General features: G+C 35.4%; 1 protein-coding gene across 1 annotated transcript in view; it reads right to left on the reverse strand.

The window, feature by feature from the left end:
* Nucleotides 1–19398, reverse strand: part of LOC109837167 (syndetin) — a 26956-nt gene extending 7558 nt beyond the window's left edge. Inside the window, 17 exon segments of the mRNA XM_020405294.1 lie at nucleotides 1065–1252; nucleotides 1397–1499; nucleotides 1594–1657; nucleotides 1736–2286; nucleotides 3192–3749; nucleotides 5646–5778; nucleotides 7770–7798; nucleotides 8945–9064; nucleotides 10374–10457; nucleotides 10604–10690; nucleotides 10787–10876; nucleotides 12986–13075; nucleotides 13520–13584; nucleotides 15230–15308; nucleotides 15724–15798; nucleotides 16631–16798; nucleotides 18999–19398. Of these exon segments, the coding sequence (XP_020260883.1) occupies nucleotides 1065–1252; nucleotides 1397–1499; nucleotides 1594–1657; nucleotides 1736–2286; nucleotides 3192–3749; nucleotides 5646–5778; nucleotides 7770–7798; nucleotides 8945–9064; nucleotides 10374–10457; nucleotides 10604–10690; nucleotides 10787–10876; nucleotides 12986–13075; nucleotides 13520–13584; nucleotides 15230–15308; nucleotides 15724–15798; nucleotides 16631–16798; nucleotides 18999–19238 (2724 nt within the window). The 5' untranslated portion in view covers nucleotides 19239–19398.

Raw genomic sequence — 24362 nt, forward strand, 5'->3', positions numbered from 1 at the left:
GTAAATAGTGAAAGAAACATTGCAAGCGTCATTGAGCTCAATCATATCATAAAATCATTATATAGCCGTGAAAAGCAATGCAAGTTAATAATCCTCATGATAGATACACCTTATAAGATGTGCAAAACACCTTTGACCATGCAGAAATCATGGATTAATGAATTTGATAAATCATGAAAGAAAATGTGGATGCATGGTAATATGTTTATGTACATGACATTACATGGACATAGTGATAATGAAATCGATAATCGTGAAATAGAATGCGTATATAGACGAAGCAAACTCTTGAACAGGAAAGGATGTATTTCATAAACTGAGCCTAAACTGCATGACCAAAGGGTTTCCTACCAAGCTATGGAGGTGCGTCAAGCTTCTTTTGGTCCATACTTTCAAGTTGGCAGCTGATCACAGAACATACTGAAGTCTTCATGGAGCTTTCTCATCTTTAAGCCACGCTACATGGCCAATGAAGTTATCTACCAATTAAAATCATTAGCTGTCTAATTCTCGTAAGTCAAAAATCATCACGACCTGTAAATTTTCTAATAATTCACATCCTTGAAAAGACTTTTATAATCACTGTTTTATTATTTTCACGATAGCTATACTTTCTCACCTAACTTGAGCTATTTGTTTCTACATGCACATTTCCAGATAGTTCTAATAAAAAAAGACAGCCGTTGCTTCTGAACAATGGTTATTAAGAAAATTAAAACTATTCTCAAAACAAAAATTGCCCTGAATTTTTAATGTACGCAGACAAGTGACTATGAAAATCTCATGTGATGAATATTATCTTTAGAAATATTGAAGGTTCACTAGATAAATACACACCTCTCCTGCTTCAATTTTGAACTATTTATGTGTTTGATGCCAGAAACTGAACACTGAGACAGATGGGTACATAGATCTATCTGTATGTTATTCCTACCATGCAACAACTTCAGAATAGCAAATCAATCAGATGAAAATTTAGGAAGCAAGAAAAGGAATCCAGATGATAACATTAAAACTGAATTGTTTAGATTTGGGGGAAAAAAGATTAGATTGCAAGACAATACCTTCAATCCAAATGAAGTATTAGGAGCATATCCGATGATTGTGCTAGATGGAATAGTGGGCATTATGTCAATGTGGGAGAAAGATGTGTTTAATGATGTAGGCGAGGAGGAAGAAAATGATAGATTTTGAGGTCTTATCCACTGGTCACAATCTTGCAGAACTTTTGATAACGCAGTTTTGAGGCGAGCTGGACAAGACAAGAAGGAAACACGAGAAAAAAAATTATGTATGCAAGAAATGTATAATATTCACAGTAGTCTAGTCAATTTGAACATTATTTACAAATTCCCTACAAAATATTAAGAAAATATGTGAATGTAACTTCCCATACATGGTAGATAATCTGGCGGAAACTTCCCGCTTTGACTCGTATCCCTCTGACCAAAAGTTTCAAATACAAAATGGTAGAATATCCCAAACAGCTGGCAGATGCCCTGCAATAAAGAACAAACTAAGACAAAATGCAGATAACCACCCATCCAACAGGTTTTCAAGAGAAGTTTGAATGAGTTCAGTAGCTTGGCTTACCTTAAAAAACTCAACATTAACTATCTCTAGTTTCTGCATGAGCCTGGCATATTTGTCCATCAACCTGGTGCATTTATACTTTAACTTATAGAATTGTATATGTGAAACAGTAAACAAGTTATTTAAGGAATCAACAATTTACCTCAATAGGCAAATGGAGGACCCTGTTTGAGAAGAAACCTCCTCATCATTCCAGTTGGCAGTACTGTTTTTTGCATGCATAGGTTTGGATATTCGACTGGGCAGCTGACTATCCTCATCAATAAAGTCAGCTAGAAGATCCTCATTTTCATCTTCCACAGCAGAGCTATTACCATTAGCATGACCTTGAGAGTGGCTTTTTTCAGAAATTCTATCACAATGCGAGGTATCGTCATTTGCATCAGCCAGCCCTGATGTTGGTGACCCATTGACCAATATTTGAGCATTTAATGATTCATAAGAGCCACTTGTCAGCTTTGATGAAAATGGATTACTAATTCTTAGCCAATAAGAAAATCCATTGTTCTGCCTCCCAGTGTCGACCTTCTCTGATATTTTTTTGGAGCGAAGCAATGACAACGTGGAAGTATTGGTTGCAGAGGACACAATTAGGGGGGCACCATCACCAATAAGACCGGCCAGACTAATTACTTGGTGTGTGTCTCCAGAAATCTTAACCCAGCTCTCCTTCTCCAGTACCATTTTGAGTGCCTAAGAAAAGAATTTAAAGTCATAGAATTTAGATCTCCTGCTGTGTGAAAGAAATATAAATATGCATTTCATGTATAGTAAATAGGACCAATTTTGGGTAGCCCACACCACAACATGCTATGCCAATTCTAGGTGAAGGGGCAATGATTCTGCAAACCACCATTTGATTCAGGCCATAAGAAGAAAACTTCAAAACCCCCTAGATTAGGCAGGGATAGATAAAGAGGTAATACAGAGAAATCATATTTAGCTAATGAGATGTTTAAAGTTAAAACATATATCGTCTTTGGATATTCTTATGCAGTCGAGCATGTGCAGATATTGATGAAGGGGAAAAAGAACTGTTTAAGGCATTACTCATAAAAGTGCACACACCTGAATCAAAGGGAAATATGCCGAAAAAGTAACAGAAACAAAACTCTTGCCTTCAATATTGAGTGTGTAGACATATAATGTACAGCTGCTAAGGAATCCAACTTTATAAATGTAACTCTACAGAAAATTATAGATGGCATATGTAAATAACAATAACAAAACAAATAACAAAGCACAAGCATATGCGTGCGTCACAAAATATGAACACTTGTAGCATCTCCTTAACTTTGATATGGAATGTGCTGCATTTCTGCAGAAGATATTATTCAGAAAGGGTTTAAAAAAAGAAACTGAGCAAAAAAGAGAAATAAACAGCAGAGCACCCATCAGAAAATGCAAGAAAAATAGTGAAGACTTATGTTACTTGAACTAAATTAAAAATGATAATAATAATAACCATAATAAGCAGATGTCACAACATCAGATATAAGGTAAATAAGTAACTCAACGACAATGAAGAACAAAGTTAAAATGGTTAGGGGTGAAATCAAAAGAGTTTAACTGCAAGGATAAGTAACTAATATACGTACATAAACATTCTGCTTGTGGAATGCTGCCATGTAATTTTCAGAAACACTCCTTAGTCTCCGCCTGAACTCAGTAGCTTCAAGCCCACAGAATGCTTCACCAGCCAAAATAAATATATTAAGATCTTCATAGTTTTTCAGAAACTGGAATGTGCTGCTTGAGCTAACAGCAGAACAAGAGAGCAATACAGATACACGACTTGTTATTAGTTGCCATAAGTTTCTCCGTCCTCTTTCCAGAGTTTGAGAAACAAATGCAGCGGCATCTTTCCTTAGCTGATAAAAAGGAGATTCACTGCTTGACAAAGAAATATGAACATCATCCACGGAAACAGAAGATGTACTTGGGGATGTGGATCCATGTCCTGTTATATCACCACCCAATGAGGCACAGGAGGCATCAGCATTCTCCTCCGGAGACAGACCTTTTACTTCAATGACTGGTTCAAACAAATCACCTGGATCTCTTGAAACCCCCGAATCAGATAGAAGACCATCTCCCCCACATTGAGATCCATTACTACTACTCAACTCAATGTTTGAGATTTGATATTCTGAACCCTGCAACAAAGAGGTACAAAAACCCAATCAGGTCTGGCTCAGACAGCAAGAAGATGCAAAAACCATTCAAGAATTGCTATATGCTGTATTATAGTTATGTAACAACAACAACAAAGCTTTTTTAGCCCAAACTGTTGAAGCCTAATGAATCTTTTTTTTTTTGGTAGCAACAAGTAAATATGTAGAATAATTGATGCAAAATTTATCATCCTTTATCCTTTATGCAACAGCTCGAGTTAAAAAGGGGACAAGCACAAAAGCAAATGAAAAAGAACATGAAAAAGTTACCATTTAAGGCAGGAAAAGAATGTTCCTGATACAAAGAACTCATAACTCAAGAACATGATACAGCAAGCAAAGAAATTAGATGATAGTTCTCAATGTAGGCCTAAGCAAGTAGCAAAGAAAATAAAACTGGCAAAAGAGAAAGTGACTCCCAAAAGATGAGTACTCCAACTCATGACAACCTGTCAAACAAAATATAATCATTGTTAAATAGCAGTCTGGACACCTGTCTTGGTGCCCGCCTAGGCTGTGCGGTACCTAGGCCATCCGCTTAATTCTTGAGAGAACGTAGGGGAACACGGACAGGTTACATGAACCCACCGCGTGGTTTATTGCCTGCTTAAGCATAACAATGGGTGAAGAGAACAGATCTTGTAAAAATAGATCAAATCAGAACCTGACCCAAGTTCATCTCAGATAAAATGGTGAGGATAGGATTTTGAATCTGTGAAGAACAAGAAATTCCTTCCTTTCTCGGTGCTAAAAATGCCTACGATCCACTTAGGCGCCCGCCATAACCTCACTCAGAAAGACCCCAATATCTGTCTATTTTATGTTATCAATGTAAGCACTGTGTGATCCTTGTGGTGCATCAGAGACCCAATATTGGTGAAGGATGATTCAGAGACTTGTAATAGCATGAGACTTTTGAGGGAATGTGAGAAGTGAACACTAAAACAACACCGCTTCTAACAGATCAGGATGTGTTCCTTAGCATGAGAGAGTAACTCTTGCAAAGGCTATATATCAAATGCATATAGATAGGACTAAATAGCACAAAATAACAAAAGGAAAGTACACAACATGAGGTAATAAGTATGCATAAATATGTATTATGGATCCAGAATAGTAAATTTCCATTTAATGGTGGTTTATGTATCTTGGAAAGTCCTTTGAACCGTAAAGAGGATTGTAACTTTTGCGAGGAAACAATATGAATGCCAGAACCGGGGGCAGATCTACATGGAGAAAAGTGGTGTCAAGTGACACCACTTTGCTCCACATACTATGTACACACCCATCTTAAAAACTAACACCAAATAAAAACCCACCATTAAAAATCTCACGTGACCCCACTAAAAATCTTAGGTCTTCCGAGTAACTGTGTAGCCACTAATTGAGAATGTATTTGGCAGCAGCCGCAGCATTACTAATGACGTGACCATCTACTTTTTGCAGAATATGAATACTCATCGTCGACTATTGTAAATTTTTATAATTAATTATATAGCGACACCATCTTCAAAAATCCTCAATCAGTCATTGCTCAGAACTGTTTCCCTAACGGTTATGAAATTTCAGTTACATAAATGAGGGCCATGTCTAGTAATATTGTTAAATTATTCCGGACTCCTAGCCCTTAATTTACATTGTTTGGATCAAAAAATAGTTCAAAAGACAAACATTTGAAAGCTATCTTCTGCACAATAAAAAATTTAGTGTCTGTTTTTTACACCCAATTTCCAAAACATCACCCTTAGCAATATAAAGGAGAAGAATGTCAAAGTTTAAAGTTATGAAACATATGATAAAAAGACTTACAAAATACAAATTCCTTTTAGAATCTAGAAGGCAATATCTCAGGCAAAAGAAAGAAAAATGTTATTTTACCCTTTCCTCTGGCTGAAAGCTCATGATTGCATAATATGAACACATTAGCCTAAATAATGCATCCAGAGTATTCAACAAGCACTGCCTAAACTTGGATTCAGGTATCAAGGAGCAGAGATCGCTGTATGTAAGCCTGTGAAAAAACAAACGAGACCAAATGTAGTGATCAGTGAACTCCCAGTATGTTCATAATACTATGTACTATGTAGAAATTCATTACTAAATTGTAAAGTATGCCAGGAGTGTAGGACTATAATGTAAGAATAGCAACTATTGAGAATCACATCTATGTTCTTCATACTTTACTTGTATATATCAAATTGACCAACTTCTTAAATGTTTGGGTGGGTATTTGGAGTATAATAAATGCTTGTAATTAAGCACATGATCTATCAACATATGCATAATGATGCCATGGAGGGATGGCGAAGTGTGTGACATGTCAACTATTATAAGCAATCAAATCGATTAGAGGTTAAAATTTTATTAGATTAGTACTATATAAAGATTAGCTCCTTATACATAGGAGCTTACCTCTATAGAGCATCAGTGTAAAAGTTTCTCAGAGCAGTCAGTATATTAAGCTTAACTGTTAGATTCCTAATTCTGTTTGTTGTTCTTAAGGTTCTATGCAGTTCAATATAAGTGGTATAAGTTCAGGGACTTCATATCTGAATAAAATAATGGAATGAAATGTTGATAGTTTATAAAGGACAAGAGAACCATGGTATGATCCAACCAGCTGGAAATTTGCATAGTTCCTATTTCAACTGGCATTCATGGAGCCCGGATCCTGAAATATCCAACTAGCTTCTCCAGGAAATACCCTGACTTCATCCAGAAAATGGTTAGCTCACCTTTGGTTTCTATCAAGAACAATCCTGAGACACATAAGTCATCAATAGTAGACTACAATCAACCCAACTGCAAGTATATGAAGCAACAACCCAGATTAATTGATCAACATTGCAGTACTGCCCTAGAGTCTCGGATGAAGTATTTGGAGAACACCTTCTAGACCTCTTTCATCAAAATATCATATATTTCATTTTCTCTTTTTCAATTATCATACGCAAAAGTTCAACCCAACTACAGGTAATGACTCTTTGTAATACAAAACTTTCCTTCAATTATACCCAAAAAAATTTAGTTCAATACTACTGAGGAAAACATTATTAAAAGTTGAGACTATGTTCTGAAGTATCTGAATGTTCCAAGAAGTTGAAGATAATGCAACCAAAAAATTTCAAATTTCTTCCTGTAGAGTGCACTGAAAATCTAAAGTGGCCATGTTCAATAGTCTAAATCCTTTCAGCATGACATCTGGGAAAGAATAGGTGCAGCAAAATGCAACATACCAAATAAACTATTCAATTCATATAATAGTAAAAGTAGATGCAGCTGAAGTTGCAGCTATTTATATCACAGCAAATTCAAGCTTGTTGTAACTGTAGTTGCAACAAAGAAACCATTTTTTCAAAAACCAACTTGAAGCCAAATGGACGAGAATCATTTTCACAAAAGAAGAGGTAGTTCCTTTTTGCAATTGCAGTAGCAAAAGGAAGTACAGTGGTGGAGAAGCAAACACTTAAACTGCAACTACAACTGCCTTTTGCAACTGAAACTGCATGAACTGAACACTCCCTAAATTTAAACCTTCGCATGCCCTCGTCTCAAGAGGTGCTCTCAGATAGACAGGAAACAAGATATCCCATAAATATACTCTTTTGAAATATCAGGTGGCACATCAGTGGTGGTACATTCCTATAGTTGAAACAAGATTCATCAAAAAATCCATAAACGCACACACATCTTATTCACATTATGCCTCTGTGTCAAAAATTTCAGTTATTTCTGTAAACCCATCCTTTTAACTAAGAAACTGCGTCATCCAGGTAGCTCTGAACTTGGAGCCTGATAACGTAATCAGAAAATATTATGCACAATCAAAACTTTACTCCTTGGAAGTAGTTCTCAAGACAGAAGAATACTTAGAAATGGGGAAAAAATGAATGTTTCTCAGCAAAGAATATAGTATTTGAAATGAAAATTTTTCATACATTGGATGTTCTGCAACTATTAGGAAAACAACATATGAAAGTATACTTAGCATAAAAAGCACACCTGTTTCTCTGTGCATTGTTTCCAATTTCCTGCCAAATAATTTATATTTAGGCTAGAAAAGTGGGGAAGAAACTATTTCACATATAAACTTCAGCAAGATTTAATAAAACTAGCCAAAGAAAAAAAGAATAGCAATATGATATGAACATAGAAAGGTATGACTGATAAATTGCTCATGTTTCAATGTCATACTTCTGAACTGAACAATTGAACAAACTGTAACACAGACATAATGAAGATTTTGTGATGCTATCTATACTAATACTACTCTAAACTCCATAAAAACGCTCTTTTATCCTTGTAGAAAGCTATACTCCCGTTCAAAATATCAGATGCAACCTATTTGAGCATTGAGGCTGCAGTAATAAAGTCACTAGCTCTTATATCATATTATTAACTTTTTCTAACTCTTCAAAGGTGTCTAACATACATAAAGGAAAATGCATGTTTTCCTTACAAGCTTTTAAAAATGTAACTTATCTAGCCTAAACATTTCCATCAAGCAGCCAGATAATCAAATTTAAACTATACGTAACAATAAAAAATAGTAAACAAAGATGAAGCCAGCATATTCACTACATTAAAAAACTTCTATATATTACAAACCTTATTGATCTCCTTTTTCAACATTCCTATTTAAAATTTTATGGATTCATTCTAACTTGCAAAATTGTTTCTCGAATTTCAAGGCAGCTATAGATTTTCTAGATGACAGTTGTAACAATTGTCGAAATCTCAGGTCTCCAAATTCAATACAAGGGTTTTACACCGGATAAAACCTGAAAATGGTTCTGAAAATCTTAAAATTAAGCATCAAAATTTTACAGATAAGAAAATCTCAGAAGTAATCGCTAGATATCTACTGGCACACTGAGATACGATCAAAAGCAAATATCTTTCAATAGTTTATCCTTAATACCTTTTCATATTTAATAGTTTTATTTAAATACTTAAACAAGTAAGAATATGGCATGTAAATACAAATGGCAAGAGGCCACAGTAAACTTCATTACAATAAGGGTAAGATAAAACACATAATTCATACTAACTCAATAGCATATCCTGACTATCCTAAAGTAGAGGTCTGTACACACAAAATTACAAGCAAATGTTGCTGCATTATTTAAACATTATTTAAATTGAATTTGAGAGAGAATGAAACTAGAATAATATACCTCTTGGACGATATCCTTCAATACAGAATGAGTTTCGGATAGAACTTCCTGCATAAAGAAGCTCTGAATTTTCTCGGCCAGACCGGCTACATCTCCTACTAAGGCATAAGCATCAACTGCCTACAAAATATCACGATTTCAACAGTTGTAACAAGAAATATGAACCAGACAAAAGAAAGCATATATTGAAGTTCACATTATACTATAAGAAAAAATTTATAATCGATAAAAATAATACTTGCCAGTGTGGCGCGACTACATGGATCACCTTATGAGGCAAGAATTTTTATTTTTGAGAGCAAGTCCAAGCATTAATAAGAATTATTTTGTTGATGTGAATGCAAAAATGCAAAATAAACATTTACCGTTGTCAAGATTCATTTTGTCAGGGCACAACCAATTAATAATGATTATGCTAATAATCTCATGAAAGTATTTGCTAAGGTAGAATGTTGATGTTATGCCACATACTTACATAGCAAACTTCTGCAATTTTTTTAATGCCTTCTAATCGTGCCGATTTCCCAAATTCTGCATTACCAACCAATGTTTTTCTAGATTTGGTATGATTCTTTGACTATTTTCTCTCCATTATTTAACTACTAAAATCTTCCTCCATCGCTCTCTTGATGGAGGCGAGGTGTATGAACAGAGTTAAAGCATTGCAAAGCAATGTGAGTAATCAATTGACTCACACTATTTCATAGATATCTTCAAACTTACAAGGAACATAAATTACACGATGTATAACTTGATGTTTGATCTGATATCAGCATGTTATGGAACATGTCATATTCAGACAATGTGAAATATTTCTAGATATTAAGGTGGTACTTTCTGCCCTCAAGTATATCAGTAAAGCATATTATCAATACGAAGCTTGAATATCTAGCAGCTAGTTAAATGTAACGATAGAGAAAATCAGAAACTAACAAGCATATATTAGTGTTAAAGTTGAGCTTTGTTTTTATTTTAATACAAGTTCTACATGAACAGAGGGCAACCTATCCCGTCTTCAAAGTTTTGGACTTACTGATGACTTGTGGAAAACAAGAGAAAGAATTAAAAGTTTAGAAAGTAAGAGTCCATCCCCATACTACTACCACACTTCTGAAAGTGCAAAAGTAGTTGAATTAAGAAAAATGACTCTAGCACTCATCAGAATAGAATTGCTACAATCAGTCTCTAAACCCGTATTATGTAAGATGTACTTCTTACCATAACAAAATTATAAACGAAATATATGGAAGACTTGTGGCTTCAGGTGCCTTAGACTATCAGAATAAAGAAAAAAAACAAATAAATAAATCAACATAAATTGGAGGCAGGAAAACATGCTACATATTAACAGCTAAAGTAGACACAAAACACTTTAGCACAGCGAAATAAAAGTGCAATGAGATTCATTTCCAACAGATGGGATACTGACAGTTACGTAGCTCTCTTTGTTGAACATTTGGCATACTCCTAATAATAGTGAATCAAGCTTTTGAAGTGTCCTAGTTAGCCAAGCCTGAAAGAAAAGGCGACAAATGGTACTCAGATTAATACAAAGGAAATCAGAATCGAAGTAAAGACAAAAAGGAGACACTAACGAGTGCAGCAGTCCTCTAACAAATGAAAGTAGAAGTGGATTTCCAGGATGGAGAAACAACCCACCTCTATACCACGGCCCATTTCTTGAACAGCAGAGAGTTCGGAATAACTCTCCAGAACTTGCAAGTACTCAGGTAACAGTTGAAATGCCTGAAAAACATAGGAAGAGTGTATACAGAGAACTTTGAAAATAATATTCAAGCAATTGAAAATCTAAATCACAGAATAAGGGAAATAAAAACCAACCCGGAAGTAGTTTCCTTCCTGAACCAGAGTTTCAAGTTCCATCTGCATGTCTACAGCATGATGAAGATCGGTAAGAATAGGAAGTATGTCCTGCAAATGTACAGTTTAGTTTTGTTAAAGTTCAGCTAACATTAATAGCATTATCGCGCTCTCTTCATACATATTTGGAGAGGCAACGGAATTCTTTTTGTCATACTCTTCATTTTCAGGATTTGCTCTTCATATGCTATCAATACTGATAACTTTGATCGACTTCAATGCCCAAGTAATAAAGTTCAAAACCAGAAATGAACTATAAAGAATTTAACATGATGAAAGTTGGAACTTAGAGGTTCTGTTGCCTTGCAACACAAGCATATGGCTTATTTTCAACAGGTATTGTTTACAAAGGTTCAGATGTTAGGATGTCCCTAATCATCAAATATAAAGATTTAAGTATATTTGTATATGAGATAGTAACTCATAAAAGACATGGTGAAAAGAGATATATATCGCTGAAGATAAAAGGTTAACCATCTAGAGGCCATGTGAAACCGGAAACAGTATAGGGAAACATAAATGGACCGTGTCAAGGTTAAAACCTCTCTTCAGATTTCCAAAATTGCAGTCCAAGTGACCAACTCCATCAGCTACTCTAAGCATGCAACGTGCCTTACTAATCAACCGAATCCCCAGTTAACGAACAAAAGAAAGGAAAAAGCCAGAGAACAATCAAGAAATAAATTATTATTTGTGCAATTACGAATCTTACATCTGATGGAATATGGAAACTAAAAACTGGTTAGAGTAAATTGAGGAGTTTGATTTAAAAGAAAATGAGGCATGGGACAAGTGATATTAGTTCCGCATCCAGTTGGGAGACGACAAGGGAGAGGAACGTGTTCATGTTTAAATAAGACTCAAGTCAAGACTCTATTAGGTGATTTTTCCTCTTGGATTAAATTGGATCTCACTCTAAGTTACTAATCCCTCTAGTTGTACAGTTGAACCTTAGCCAAATTTCAAATAATAATTCACCTAAAGAAACCAAGTTCTTTGCTACAAAGTTGAAACAGGTTATTTATAATACTCTTAAGCATACGTCTGCCTAATTCCTATTCTAACTGAATTCTAATTGGAAAGCAAATTAAGTCGAATCCTTTTAAATCCTAAGCTAAATTAAGAATTCAAGGTAACTTGGTACACCCTTCTCCATCTCCTTCTACGCGCGCTTTTATATCTTTCTAGTAGGAAATACTTGTCAATAAGTCCTGATCAGCTCCATCACCCTATTGCAAATAGAAGACACACTAACACTATCAAATGTTTTTTTGAGTTCCTTTTGAATCCCTAAGGAATCCAAATGGATGGTTTGTAATAATGGCTAGTTTTATGGTTTAAAACATTTTAAACACAACAATATTCAGTACCAAGAGGGTTTTAAACTATTCACATCAGGATCAATGGTTCAAATTGCTAATTTCAAAACACTCATTTATAAATTAGTGATGCATAGGACCTAACAAAAGTTGGTGCATAAGAGATCTTTAGTGCTTACATTGATAAAGTGGTTTGATTGGAAATTAGTATGAAAAACCATAGATTAAGCACTTCAGCAGCATGATAATTTTGACTGCTCGTATGTGCTCGCTCACTAGTCACTACATGGGTATAAGAATCTTTTAAGTGCTTAATTTTTTGCTTTTAGAGTCTTTAAATGATGTAATCAAACTTTTACGGAACAGGTTATTTATATGATTAGCAAACCGTAGACTTTAATAAGAATGACTCAGTGTCAAATCTTTCTGGATCGCAAGAGAAATCCACAGGTACAAAGGAAGCGTCAAAGTATCGAGAACAAAGCAGCACACACAAGTCTAAGGAGAAAAGAGATTAAAGAACTTCTCATATTTTTTGGACGGGTAAGAAAAATATTCAAATTGGTGGAGGATGAACAAATGTGAACGAAAGATAGGATCATAGGAGAAATCTTGATGTAAACTAGAGGTAATTTAAAAAGAGAAAAGTAGAACTGATCATGAGGCTACCAATAGGATTTTGGAAAAAAGAAAGAATCAATGTTCAAGTAGGTCAAAATGAAATTAGTGTAAGATTGAGATCATGAGACTGGAGAAATATTATTTCCCATGCAATAACTTCTAAAAGTCTTATAACTTCTAATTTGATAAATCATAGCATTTGTTTGAGAAGAAAACTTACCAATAAAGCTTGTTTCTTTTTTGAATTTGAATGGACAACCAGATCCCGTGACACCTCGTGCATAGAAGAAGATATGTGTCTTCGCCCATTCTGTAAATTTTAGCATAGCCAATGAATAAGAAGATTGTTCAAAAACACAAATCCAACAAGACTAAGAAAGAAAATGCAGTCGGGTGGAATCCATGCAACCTAGTTACTTTTATTTATAAGCTAATTGCAGATAGACCCCCTGTACTATCGTCCTATTGCAGATAAACCATTGTAGTTCTATTGGTGCGTCTAGACCCCCTATACTATTGCCATGTGTGAATAGACTCCCCAATTGAGTTTTTTTCCTGCCTCTTCTTCTTAAAACAGTCAAAATGTTCACTCAAGGGGTATATCCGCATTGATAGAGCTACAGTGGGTCTGTCAGCGATTAGACTATAGACAGGAGGTCTATCCACCATTAATCCTTTATTTATTGAAGTGTATGTCAATGTGTCCATCCATAATTTTTTATTGTACACATGATGTTACATTCCCTAGCCTTACCCTGCAAATGACATTTGCAACTTTTAAGTCTTGCTCCAGTTCCATCACTAATTGCATCCCCTTCACTGATAATATAATGAAAATAAATTAAAGAGTAATCACAATGTCAATGAACACATTTATGCTTTACCCAGTTTAATACAATTTCGACATAAAGAAATACTAAAACCAGGATACTGGCTTAGGTATGTAAAAGAAGCATTTCTCTTAAGACATTGATTTCAAAATCAATGGAGCGACAAGATGACTTAAAAATGAAAAATCAAACATGAAACAACACGAAACATTTGCGACTCCAGCCTTAGGCAAACAAAGAATATAAGACAAGTAAAAGAACACAATTCATGAGTGAATTACTTATTCTGAGTTTATAGATGAAAGATTCAAAGACGGCTTAATTAACCATGAAGTTCAATCAAGGAAAGCTTCAAGAAAATACTGGGTCGTCACAAAAATAGCAATCCCACCTAAAGTAACAATAGATATATCACACTTGATTTCAAATTAACTTTGGTGATAAGACTACTAAGACTCAAAAGATTTAAACACAAGCAATGCAATTCCCCTTTAAGAAAAAGAAGGAACTGCCTAAAAGTACTCGCCCTTCACCTAAACTTGGCTAGCTAAATCTAATAATATTCTCAAAAAACTTGCACATGAAGCAAACATTGTAAGAAAGAAACACAAATTTTGCAGGATGCAACAAAAAGTCTTTTGCCACATTATATTTCAAGTGTAACATATGCACTTGGAGAAGATAACAGCTACCCTCCATGAACAAGGCTGACAGCAATTAAGTTGAAAAAGGATCCTCATCAGCTAGTTTTTTCCCCTAACAAAGACTGTAACTCAGACTTGAATCTATGACCTGCATAACCCAACCCTGCTATGCCATTGAGCCAGAACTCATTAATAAATAATTGGCTCAAAAACTTTTGTAATAATGTTACCAACATCTAAGAATCATGGTGCAGCAAAGAAGCATGTATACAGGTAAGAAGAGGTAAAAAGTAAACAGACTTTAGACAACCTTCAATTGACCAAATTAGGTTTTCAAGTATTTATAATGACAACTTGGTTTCACAGAAAGTCGAATAAATAAGTAAAAACCACCTATACCCCAACTTCATAGTCCAAATTCACTCCTGGTTTAAGCATGTTGGATTTCTCAGGAATGGTTTCCACTGAAACTGGCAGACTATTGGAGCCATAAATGCATTTATAGTAAGCCAAAATATCCTGCTACTGGAGACTGTGTTTGCTGCCAATTAGCTGATTCACGTTTTGAGCACAAGCGAATGGGAAGGAAGGAAATGGGAGTAGTATTTTCCTTGCTTAGGTCACTACTTCAAGTAAGGAACTGAATCTACTTTGTACAGGGGAAACTATTATTTGCTTAGAGATGAAAAAATCACAGAGGTGAAATGTAGAATAATTATCATCATTGCTTATGGCCATGGAAGTGATTCCTCACATTACAACATGAGATTTAATTAAATGCCGCGACATAATGGCCTTCAAAAGGATAGTTTTGCACAGTTGGAATGAAGGAAATTCAAGTAGTAGCATACATCAGTTGTTCATAACTTTAATAAAATTCAAGTAGTAGCATATATCAGCTGTTCATAACTTTAGCTTTGCTTTTACAAGCTTGAAATAAGTGACAAACAGCTAATAAAACATTTGTAGTTTGGAAAAACATAAGGATACCCATTTCTTCATGGTGCTCCATCACATGTCGGGACAGACGTTCTGTTATTCTATCCAACTGTAGTAACCGAAGAGTTGCCTGTGAAACATAAAAACAGATGAATGTGTATCAAGAAGCAATCTGTAATAACTCTTATATTCAACAACCTGATGATGAAAACACAACACATTTTGTAAGAAAATATGTTTACCAACAAAAATCTGGAGTTTATTAGAATTCTATATCTATTTATATTTCAACTCAAGTTAATGTTTTTAACCATAAAAATCACGTCCTTCCTTCCAGTGGAAGTGCATGAAATATAAGAAGGGATAATGATAGTAAAGCAACAAGATGTAACTAAGAATTGAAGTAGGTAACAGAAATGTTACATGGTATTAACCAGCATTATAGCTGTGAATCTGTGACACAAATTAATGACAGACAAAGCAACAAAGAGGAAAAAGAATAACAACGTTAAAGGTGTTAAAGTTTGATATGTCAGGGTGCAAACCTTCTCTTCAAAATAGAAAGCATCAGCTTCTTCAGATGGAATATTCTCCAAAATGTATTTGACTGGATCAAAATCCTGAAAAAGAAATTTAAAAAACAAGTTATGAACAAAAATAGAGACATTGTCACTCTATACCTCCTACGCCCTTTGAGTTCTGAACTAATGTATGACCTTCTTGGTCTTAAGATCCCTCACACAGCACCAAAACTCTGATAGTTTATTGAAAGTTTTTTTATTTTATATTTTAATTCTTATAGCTGCACGTTGGGAATCATTTGGCCTGAAATCTGGGCTTTTATACACTGATATCCTTTTCTTCAATCTTCTTTAAACGACACTTGACTAATTCGGACCTAGATAGATTTAATACATGTTAATTTCCCTGTTAGTGCACTAAAACACCAGAGCTTCAGGTGTGAGGAGTACATTTTCATATTTTAATGTTTGGAAACCAGAAAGAATATGTGTACACATTCCTATGGTTTTCAAAGACTACTATATCCTTGGAACTTGAAGGTTTAGTAGCAATATTACCATGTCATTTAACTATATACTGCACCTTTACTAGTTTGGACAAATAACTTTTAGTTATTACTTCTGCTGCTGTGTCTCTTCTTGTTTTGTTATTATACTACATTCAGCATGCTTCTCTTCACAGAGAATATATAAGATAAATGCTTTTTGTGCTTAATAGGGTAGTCAGACTCCCTAAACCAAGTGATATCTTTTAGCTCTGAAACAAGCATAACAAATGTTTGCCAGGGACATTGTCTGTGTAAGGTTATTAAGTCCAAAACACAATAATTTATATAATTTAATTTCAAACAAAAAAATGACTGCCAACACATAAACCTTGAAAGAAAATTTAGGATCAAGATAACAATGATCAGTTCAGAATAGCAGAAACCTCTTCATAGAAATTTTCCTCCAGTTCTTCTATGACGTGATCTTGCGACCTGGTTCCATAAATTGAGACCATTTCTTCTGAATTTGATGGAAGGGCAAGTCTTTGATGTGGAGGCATTCCAGCTAAAGCTCGAGCAACAGCAGCTGCAGCTGCTGCACGAGCTGGCACCTGCAGCAACAACCAGGAACATGTTCAGACACAACATATCCATACCAAACCCCAGCACTCACAATTAAATAATGAGTACTTAGTAGTACTGGCTGCAAAAAAATATACAGTGAAATCCATTTGCAAAGAAAAGATGCAACCAATGATCAGAAAATTTAACATAGGAGATGGAGTTACACTAGACAAGTAGAAGGTTCTAAATAATAAACATGAGAATGAAGCAACTAGGAGTAAAAAATAATGTGTTGAATTTGAACAAATTTACTGTGGAGAATTCAGAATTTACTGAAACTATTCACGAAATGCCACTTGCTAAACTGCAACCCTGAGCTATGACATAAGAACATGAATAGAACATCTTCAGGTAAATATTGCAGAACACAATATGGAATTGCAACAAGAGAAAATTTAGATGCAAAGTAATGATGGAAAGGCAAAAGTTCAACAAACTTGAGCTGAAGAATTATGCTGATAAGAAAAGTGTCAATTGCGCACGCACACACTACATAGATTCATAGAACATCATGTTCTCTTATAACACAACAATAACAATAAGAAAACATCTACATCTAATTTATTATCAGGTAAATCAAATTCTTTTTCTGAGTTTTAGATATGGGCCTTCTCCCTTACAATAGCAATTAAAATGTCCTTTTATACCCCCTCATACATGTCTCTTTTAGCCTCTGTTTCAGTCCTTCTAATAACTGTTTAGGTTAATTTCAAATAAAACCCTTAATTTTGGGGCTTTTGCACATAACCCGTTGAACTTCTTTTATTACACTAGACCCTAGAGATTTTTTCACTTACCCCCAAAGTAACACTGCAAGACTAACATGTCACGCCCCTTAGCATGACCAAAAAAGACGAAAATATCCATCAACCCTCAAAAAATCACCCTTTTATGCATTTTATTATTTTCATTGAATGTTTGAGGGCCTGAAGTGTATTTTCCGTGTTTCTAATCATGTGCTGATGCTCGGCACATGACACGTTAGATCTGATGGTGTCACTTTGGGGGTTAAATTGAACAACCTTTCAAAGGGTTTGGTGGAATAAAAGAAGTTTAGGGGGTTATGTGCAAAACCCCTTGAGGTTCAATAAGGTTCGTGGAACCAAAATAGTTCGGGGGGTAATCTGGCCCCAAAGTTAATGGGTCTCTGAAATTAACCCTATTATTTACTGCTGCTACTCACTATAACACTCATCAATCTCCATATGATGTAGCAACTGATTTAATTGGATTGTATACTATTTTGACAAGGGGTTATGTATTAGGTTTAGGAAATTATCCTTGACAAAACTAATAATGTTTATGTTTTGTATGTTTAAATATGTGGTTTTCATTTTAATAAATGACCCTACAGTCATTCAGCTTTACACGCTTTCAGCATTTTCCCTTGGTTGTCAATTCTCTACATTTTAAAATTATCCATAGATTAATTACATAGCTATTGCATACTGATTAGTTCATTTCATGATACACTATAGAATATGATACACAATTCACATCACAATTTGACAACTTTGGTTTTAGAAAATCCTACCCTGCAAGTTAGAGTGTTTGGGACTCTCATTTGTTTTGAAACATAAGCAACTGAATAATTTGAAATTCACCAATTATACGCTACTTTTATAGATAGAATATTCATTGTAGATAGAATACTAGTCAATTATGAGACAGAAAAAAACATTTCTTACCCCTAAAGGGATCTTCAAGCTTAATAATCTGATATATAACAATGGTTATCGGATATTTGAATAACTGCATGTCCTTAAAACATCAAGACTTTGTGTAAACATCTTGCCAATTCAGTGAGAAAAACAATGTAATTACTTCTACATGAAAGAAATGCATTCTTCTTTTCTTATACACATGATGTGCCAAAGTACTTCTTGGTGCATTGTAATAGTTTCCACCAGTTGGCCTGCAGTGAACTCAGCCTCCTATCAAAATAGCAGTTATGTTGTAATTCTTGGTCAAATTCTTTACAAAATTTGAAGCGAAAAATCCAAAGGAAACTACTTTTTTCCTCCGCATTTCATATAAATCGCCCCTCACACAAAATAACAAAATTTTGCAACAAAAACTCCATTTTGCCAACATATTCTCAAAACGAATAAAGTGATCGTCGTCCTTAATTCCCTGTAACTAAATTCTAAATAACTTTAGTCTAAAACCCGAGATCGATCAACTAACCTCAGGCCGATCAGAAGCCAGCGGTGCTGGCAACAATCCAAGAGATCTAGCAGAACGAACAGAGCTGAGGATCTTCTCCCCAACCCTAGTGAGATCCATGCCGCCTCCTTGGAGCAAGAGCAGCGGCAAGAATAGCAGCGGCCCTGGAGAAACCTCGAAATCGTCGATCGATCGACCGTCGCCGCCGCTTCCACCTCCGCCGCCGGAGAACGAAGGAAGCCCCGATGGATCTCGTCGCATCTCACTCCCGCCTCATCGATTCGTGAGCTTGAGATTTTTTAATTAATTATTTGGGAGTTCTGAGATCGGTGATGAGTGATGACAGAGAAATTTAGGAAAGAGGAGTTGAATACGAGACTCGAGAGATGGCAACGATTTCGGACTGTGATGCTTGTTTTTTGTCGGCCTCTGTTAGTCTTTCGTGTATGTAAAGGATAAGTGGGCTGGGCTTTTGGTGGAGTCTTGTCGCGCGTCCATTATGGCCTGATTCTTACTATTTGTTACAATATCAGGGTCTTCCCCTTAAAACAATAGGATGATAAGGAGAAATAATGTGGTCAGGATCAGAAATATCAATTATGTACGGTATCAAATTGGAAGTAATCCATCACCTATATTAAGTAGATTACTACATGGAAGAAGCATTATTTATTTTGATGTCACATAAGTAATTTCAACCTTTTTAAGTTGACTAGTATGGTGCATGTGCGTTATACGTGTCCATTATTCGTGTTTCATTTACATGTCAATCTAGAGTTATTCGTTATAAGGCGGAGTTTATAAAACTTTTGTCTTCAAAATAAATTTATTTAGTACTAATCTTTCTTTTTAAGAGTAATTAGACTAAATATTTATTTTTCTAAAAATTATGGATTAAACTATAAACTTCTCCAAAAATGTTATTTTATAAAACTTTATATTTTGGACTTCAAAGTCAATTTTGCGAAACTTAAGGATAAATGAAATTCCCTAAATCTAAAATTCCAGGGTGATTTTTTTATTTTAAAGGTCTTCAAAGTCAAATTTTCTTGAATTTATAAAATTTTGGACTAAAAATAAAGTTACTGGAGACTGTGTGGGTTAAAAGGTAATTTTTTTAATACTTATAAATATTCTTTATTGTTGTTTGAACTAAATATTAGTTTTTCTACAGAAGTGTGAGTTAATATATAAATTTCACGGAAACTATTTTTCTTAAAACTCTATTTTTTAGACCTCAAAATAAATTTGTTTCAGATTTACTAGGCTAACCTAAATTTTTTGTAGATGATATCACACGTACAATCATACTCCATTCGATGAAATTGTTTGATCTTAAAGGAGATCTTCTATAATTTCGCACATGAGGGGTTATTTCTTGGTTTTGTCCCATCATTATTAACTTGATTATTTTTAGATAATAGTAGATGGAAGGTAACAAAGATAAAAATAGGGGTTTGTTTTATAGCAATAGTAATTAATCATTGTTGTTTCAAGGTCAATCTATTCACCCATCTAGATATTATTTTTTTCCTTATTCACTAATAGATTGACTAATTAAACTCATGTTTCTATAGTCAATTCGATCCCCCTATTCAACTGGGGGATTGCTCTTGAAGAGTAACTAAGACCAATTCATTCGCTTTTCATGTTCCAATTGAAGACTTTCCATTTAAGATCAAAGGAGAAGATTATTATTTTTTACCAAACATATGAGGATCAAATTGTGATATTCTAATCTAATAAGAACAAGAGATCTTTCTCGATCGACCTCTTTCCCCCTGACATATACAAATAGACGTAAATTGACTAAATATTCATGGAAAATATCTGTCGCTTACACTTATGGAGTCTTGTACAAAATATCAAAATTGATCCAATTTCTCCATAGGCCATGTATAGCTTTCAAAGAATTATTTTAGAATCTGATTCAATATAAAATGTGGGTGGTTTACATTATGAAAGAAGTGAAAATTGCTTATGGCCTCCAATTTCCTTACAAGTATTCCGCCCACCCCCAAGACTTTTTTCAACACTCTCAAAACCCCCAAAAGCAAAGCCACAATTCTTTAAGCCCTCAAAACACAAAACCCAAGAGTTTAAAACATTTAAAGATCATAATATCCTCTCTCTCTCTCTCTCTCTCTCTCTCTCTCTCTCTCTCTCTCTCTCTCTCTCTCTCTCTCTCTCTCTCTCTTCATGATATCATTGTGATGATTTGAAATGGGTTTTGGGGGGAGGGATTATAGTTCCCTCCAAAATTTTCCAATGGTGATGACGAGTTGCGATTGATTCAGTGTCGCCGTTATGAAGAAAAAGACGGGAACTCCGGCGGTGTAATTTTTTCCCTTTTTTAACTTATACTTGAATCTGAGTGCTATATTTTTTGTTATTTTATATATTGTTATACTTTTTTTAAAATCGATGACTTGAGATTAATTAGAGTTTATAAATTTATATATTATTATTATTATTTTACTGTAATGAGTTTGATGTTAAGGTTATGAGTTGGTTGTGAAGGAAGGTTATGTGTTGGTTTTGAAGGTTACGAGTTAATTGTGAAGTTTACGAGTTGGTTGTCAAGGTTACGAGTTGGTTGTCAAGATTAGGAGTTGGCTGTGAAGGTTACGAATTGGTTGTCAAGGTTAGGAGTTGGTTGTGAATGTTACGAGTTGGTTGTGAAGATTAAGCATTGGTTGTGAACCTCGGTAAGGAGTTGGTTATGAAGGTTACGAGTTAGTTGTGAATGTTACGAGTTGGTTATCAATGTTATGAGTTGGTTGTAAAGTTTACGAGTTGGTTGTGAAGTTTACGAGTTGGTTGTGAAGGTTACAAGTTGATTGCGAAGGTTACGTGTTGGTTGTGAATGTTATAAGTTTGTTGTGAAGGTTACGAGTTATTTGTGAATGTTATGAGTTGGTTGTGAACCTCGGTAATGAGTTGATTATGATTGTTGTTAACTAACCTTCACAACTAACTCCTTACCGAGATTCACAGCCAACTTGTAACATTCACAAACAACCAGTAGCCGTCACAACAAACTCATAACTTTCACAACCAATTCGTAACCTTGACAATCAACTCATAAGCTTCACAACCAACTCGTAAACGTTACAACCAACTCCTAACCCTCAAAACCAACATGTAACCTTCCTTCACAACCAACTCATGAACTTAACAACAAAATCATTATAGTGAAATAACAACAATATATAAATTTACAGATTCTACTTTAATCTCAAGTCATCGATTTCAAAAAAATTACAACAATATGTAAAATAATAAAAAATATAGCACTCAGATTCAAGTACAAGTTAAAAAAGAGAAAAAATTATACCGGGAGTGGCCGGAGTTCTCGCCTTTTCCTTCAGGACAACGATGCTAAATCCATCGCAACTCGTCATCACCGTCTCCAAGATCACAGTTTTCTTCGCCTCATGAATGAACGCCGGGAAAGTTTTATCACTGATGTCGACGCCGTTGGAAATCATCACAGTAACATTATGAAGAGAGAGAGAGAGAGAGAGAGAGAGAGAGAGAGAGAGAGAGAGTATTATGGTCTTCACATGTTTTAAACTCTTGGGATTTGTGTTTTGGGGTTTAGAGAATTGTGACTTTGCTTTTGGGGGTTTTGGGAGTGTGGAAAAAGTCTTGGGGGTGGGCGAAATACTTGGTAAGGAAATTGGGGGCCAGAAGTAATTTCCCCTAAAAAATTTCTCCAAATGTTTCATGGATTGAACTCAATTAACAAGCATTTTTTAAACAAAATTTAAATAACTACTTGAAGTGTTTAATAAGTAGTTGAGCATTAAATCATATATAGACAAAATATTAGCTCTTGGCTCCAGCTAAATAAATTAAAGTTTAATAAGTAGTTGAGAATTAAATCTTATGAAGATTAAGAAATTAGCAAGGTTGTGTTTGAGAATGTTGATTTGGGCTTGGATTTGAAATTCTGGGCATTTCAAATCTAAATATCATGTTTGGGCTCAACTTTGAACTATAATTATAAATCAAGTCATTTTATAGAGTGAATTTGAAAAGCCCAAAACTATGAATTTCAAATTTCACTACAGGAGTTGGTATTTGTCAAATCCCCACCCCACAAAATCCCAACCCCTCATAACCTCGACTCCTCTATTTTTCCTCTCTCACACTCGTGTCAAAGTCCCGACTCCTCAAAATCTCGATCTCGATCTCTCTCCATCGTAGGTAGTCTCGTCCTCATCTCCTCTCCTCTACTCTCTCTCTCTCTCTCTCTCTCTCTCTCTCTCTCTCTCTCTTCTCCCCTCCTCTCTCTCTCTCTCTCTCTCTCTCTCTCTCTCTCTCTCTCTCTCTATTGTGTCCTCTCTTCCCCTCCGTTAGAAACCCTAGATCTGAGCTAGGGTTTTGGTCGTGATCATCACTGTTCGCGGGAAAAATCGTGTCCTTCATTGATTCCATTGCTATCTCAAGTAATTGCTTTTTGGTTACAAAAGATCCGGTCTTTTTATAAGATCCGGTTACAACGAGATCAAAAAAGGAAATAAAAATTATAACTTTTCTCTTTTGTCGAACAAATCGCGAGCTCCTGTTTTGCGGTCGCTCGCTTTGTGGGTTGTTTGCCTGCGCTGGGGTTTATCCGTGGACCACCGCGAGATCTAGATTCGGTCGGATCTACGCAGTACGACGGGTATTATTTCGCCAAGGAAATAATAGCCGAGGGTACTATTTCGCCAAGGAAATAGTAGCCTTTAATTCTCGGGATCAAAGACCAAGCTTTGATCCGGAGTACGCCTGCGTAGATCTGAGATCCGGTCCTCTCGAACTCTTGCCTTATTTGGCGTTGACGATCGCCGAGCACCAGATCTGGAAGAACAAGTCCTCGAAGTCCCAAAGCTTGGATCTTTTTTAGATCTGAGTCTTGAATCCAGCAGAGCTTCGCCTCCAAAAAATCCCACCTTTTAAAATGAACCAAGGGGATTTTCGGTTCTGTCCGTGATCCGGTTCTGTGGTTGATTTATCCGGACTTGACTCGTTGACCTGATTTGGCAGTAAATCCGGATCCTGATTAGGCAGTAAATCCGATTCTGAGTTCGAGTCCGAAACTGATCTTGATTCGATCGTGATTCGTCCGAGTCTGCCCTTGGTTGGATGACTCGTTGACTCTTTGAACCCTTGGCTTGATTCTGCACGCGAGTGGATTTATTCCGTTGTTTGCGTGCGATTCGTTAACCTTATCGCCTCGTTGGTTCGTCGGTTTGTGCTGAGCTGTGCTAAAGGTCCTATAAGCAATTTTACACGTCTACAGATACCCCCTCCAAAGTATTTCAGTCTTGTTCTTTTATAGAAGAGTCTGGAATACTTTGGATATGATTGTCCCAACCTTCAGTCGGTGTAACGGGA

Source organism: Asparagus officinalis, chromosome 4 (assembly GCF_001876935.1).
Source record: "Asparagus officinalis chromosome 4, Aspof.V1, whole genome shotgun sequence".
Taxonomy (NCBI): Eukaryota; Viridiplantae; Streptophyta; class Magnoliopsida; order Asparagales; family Asparagaceae; genus Asparagus; species Asparagus officinalis.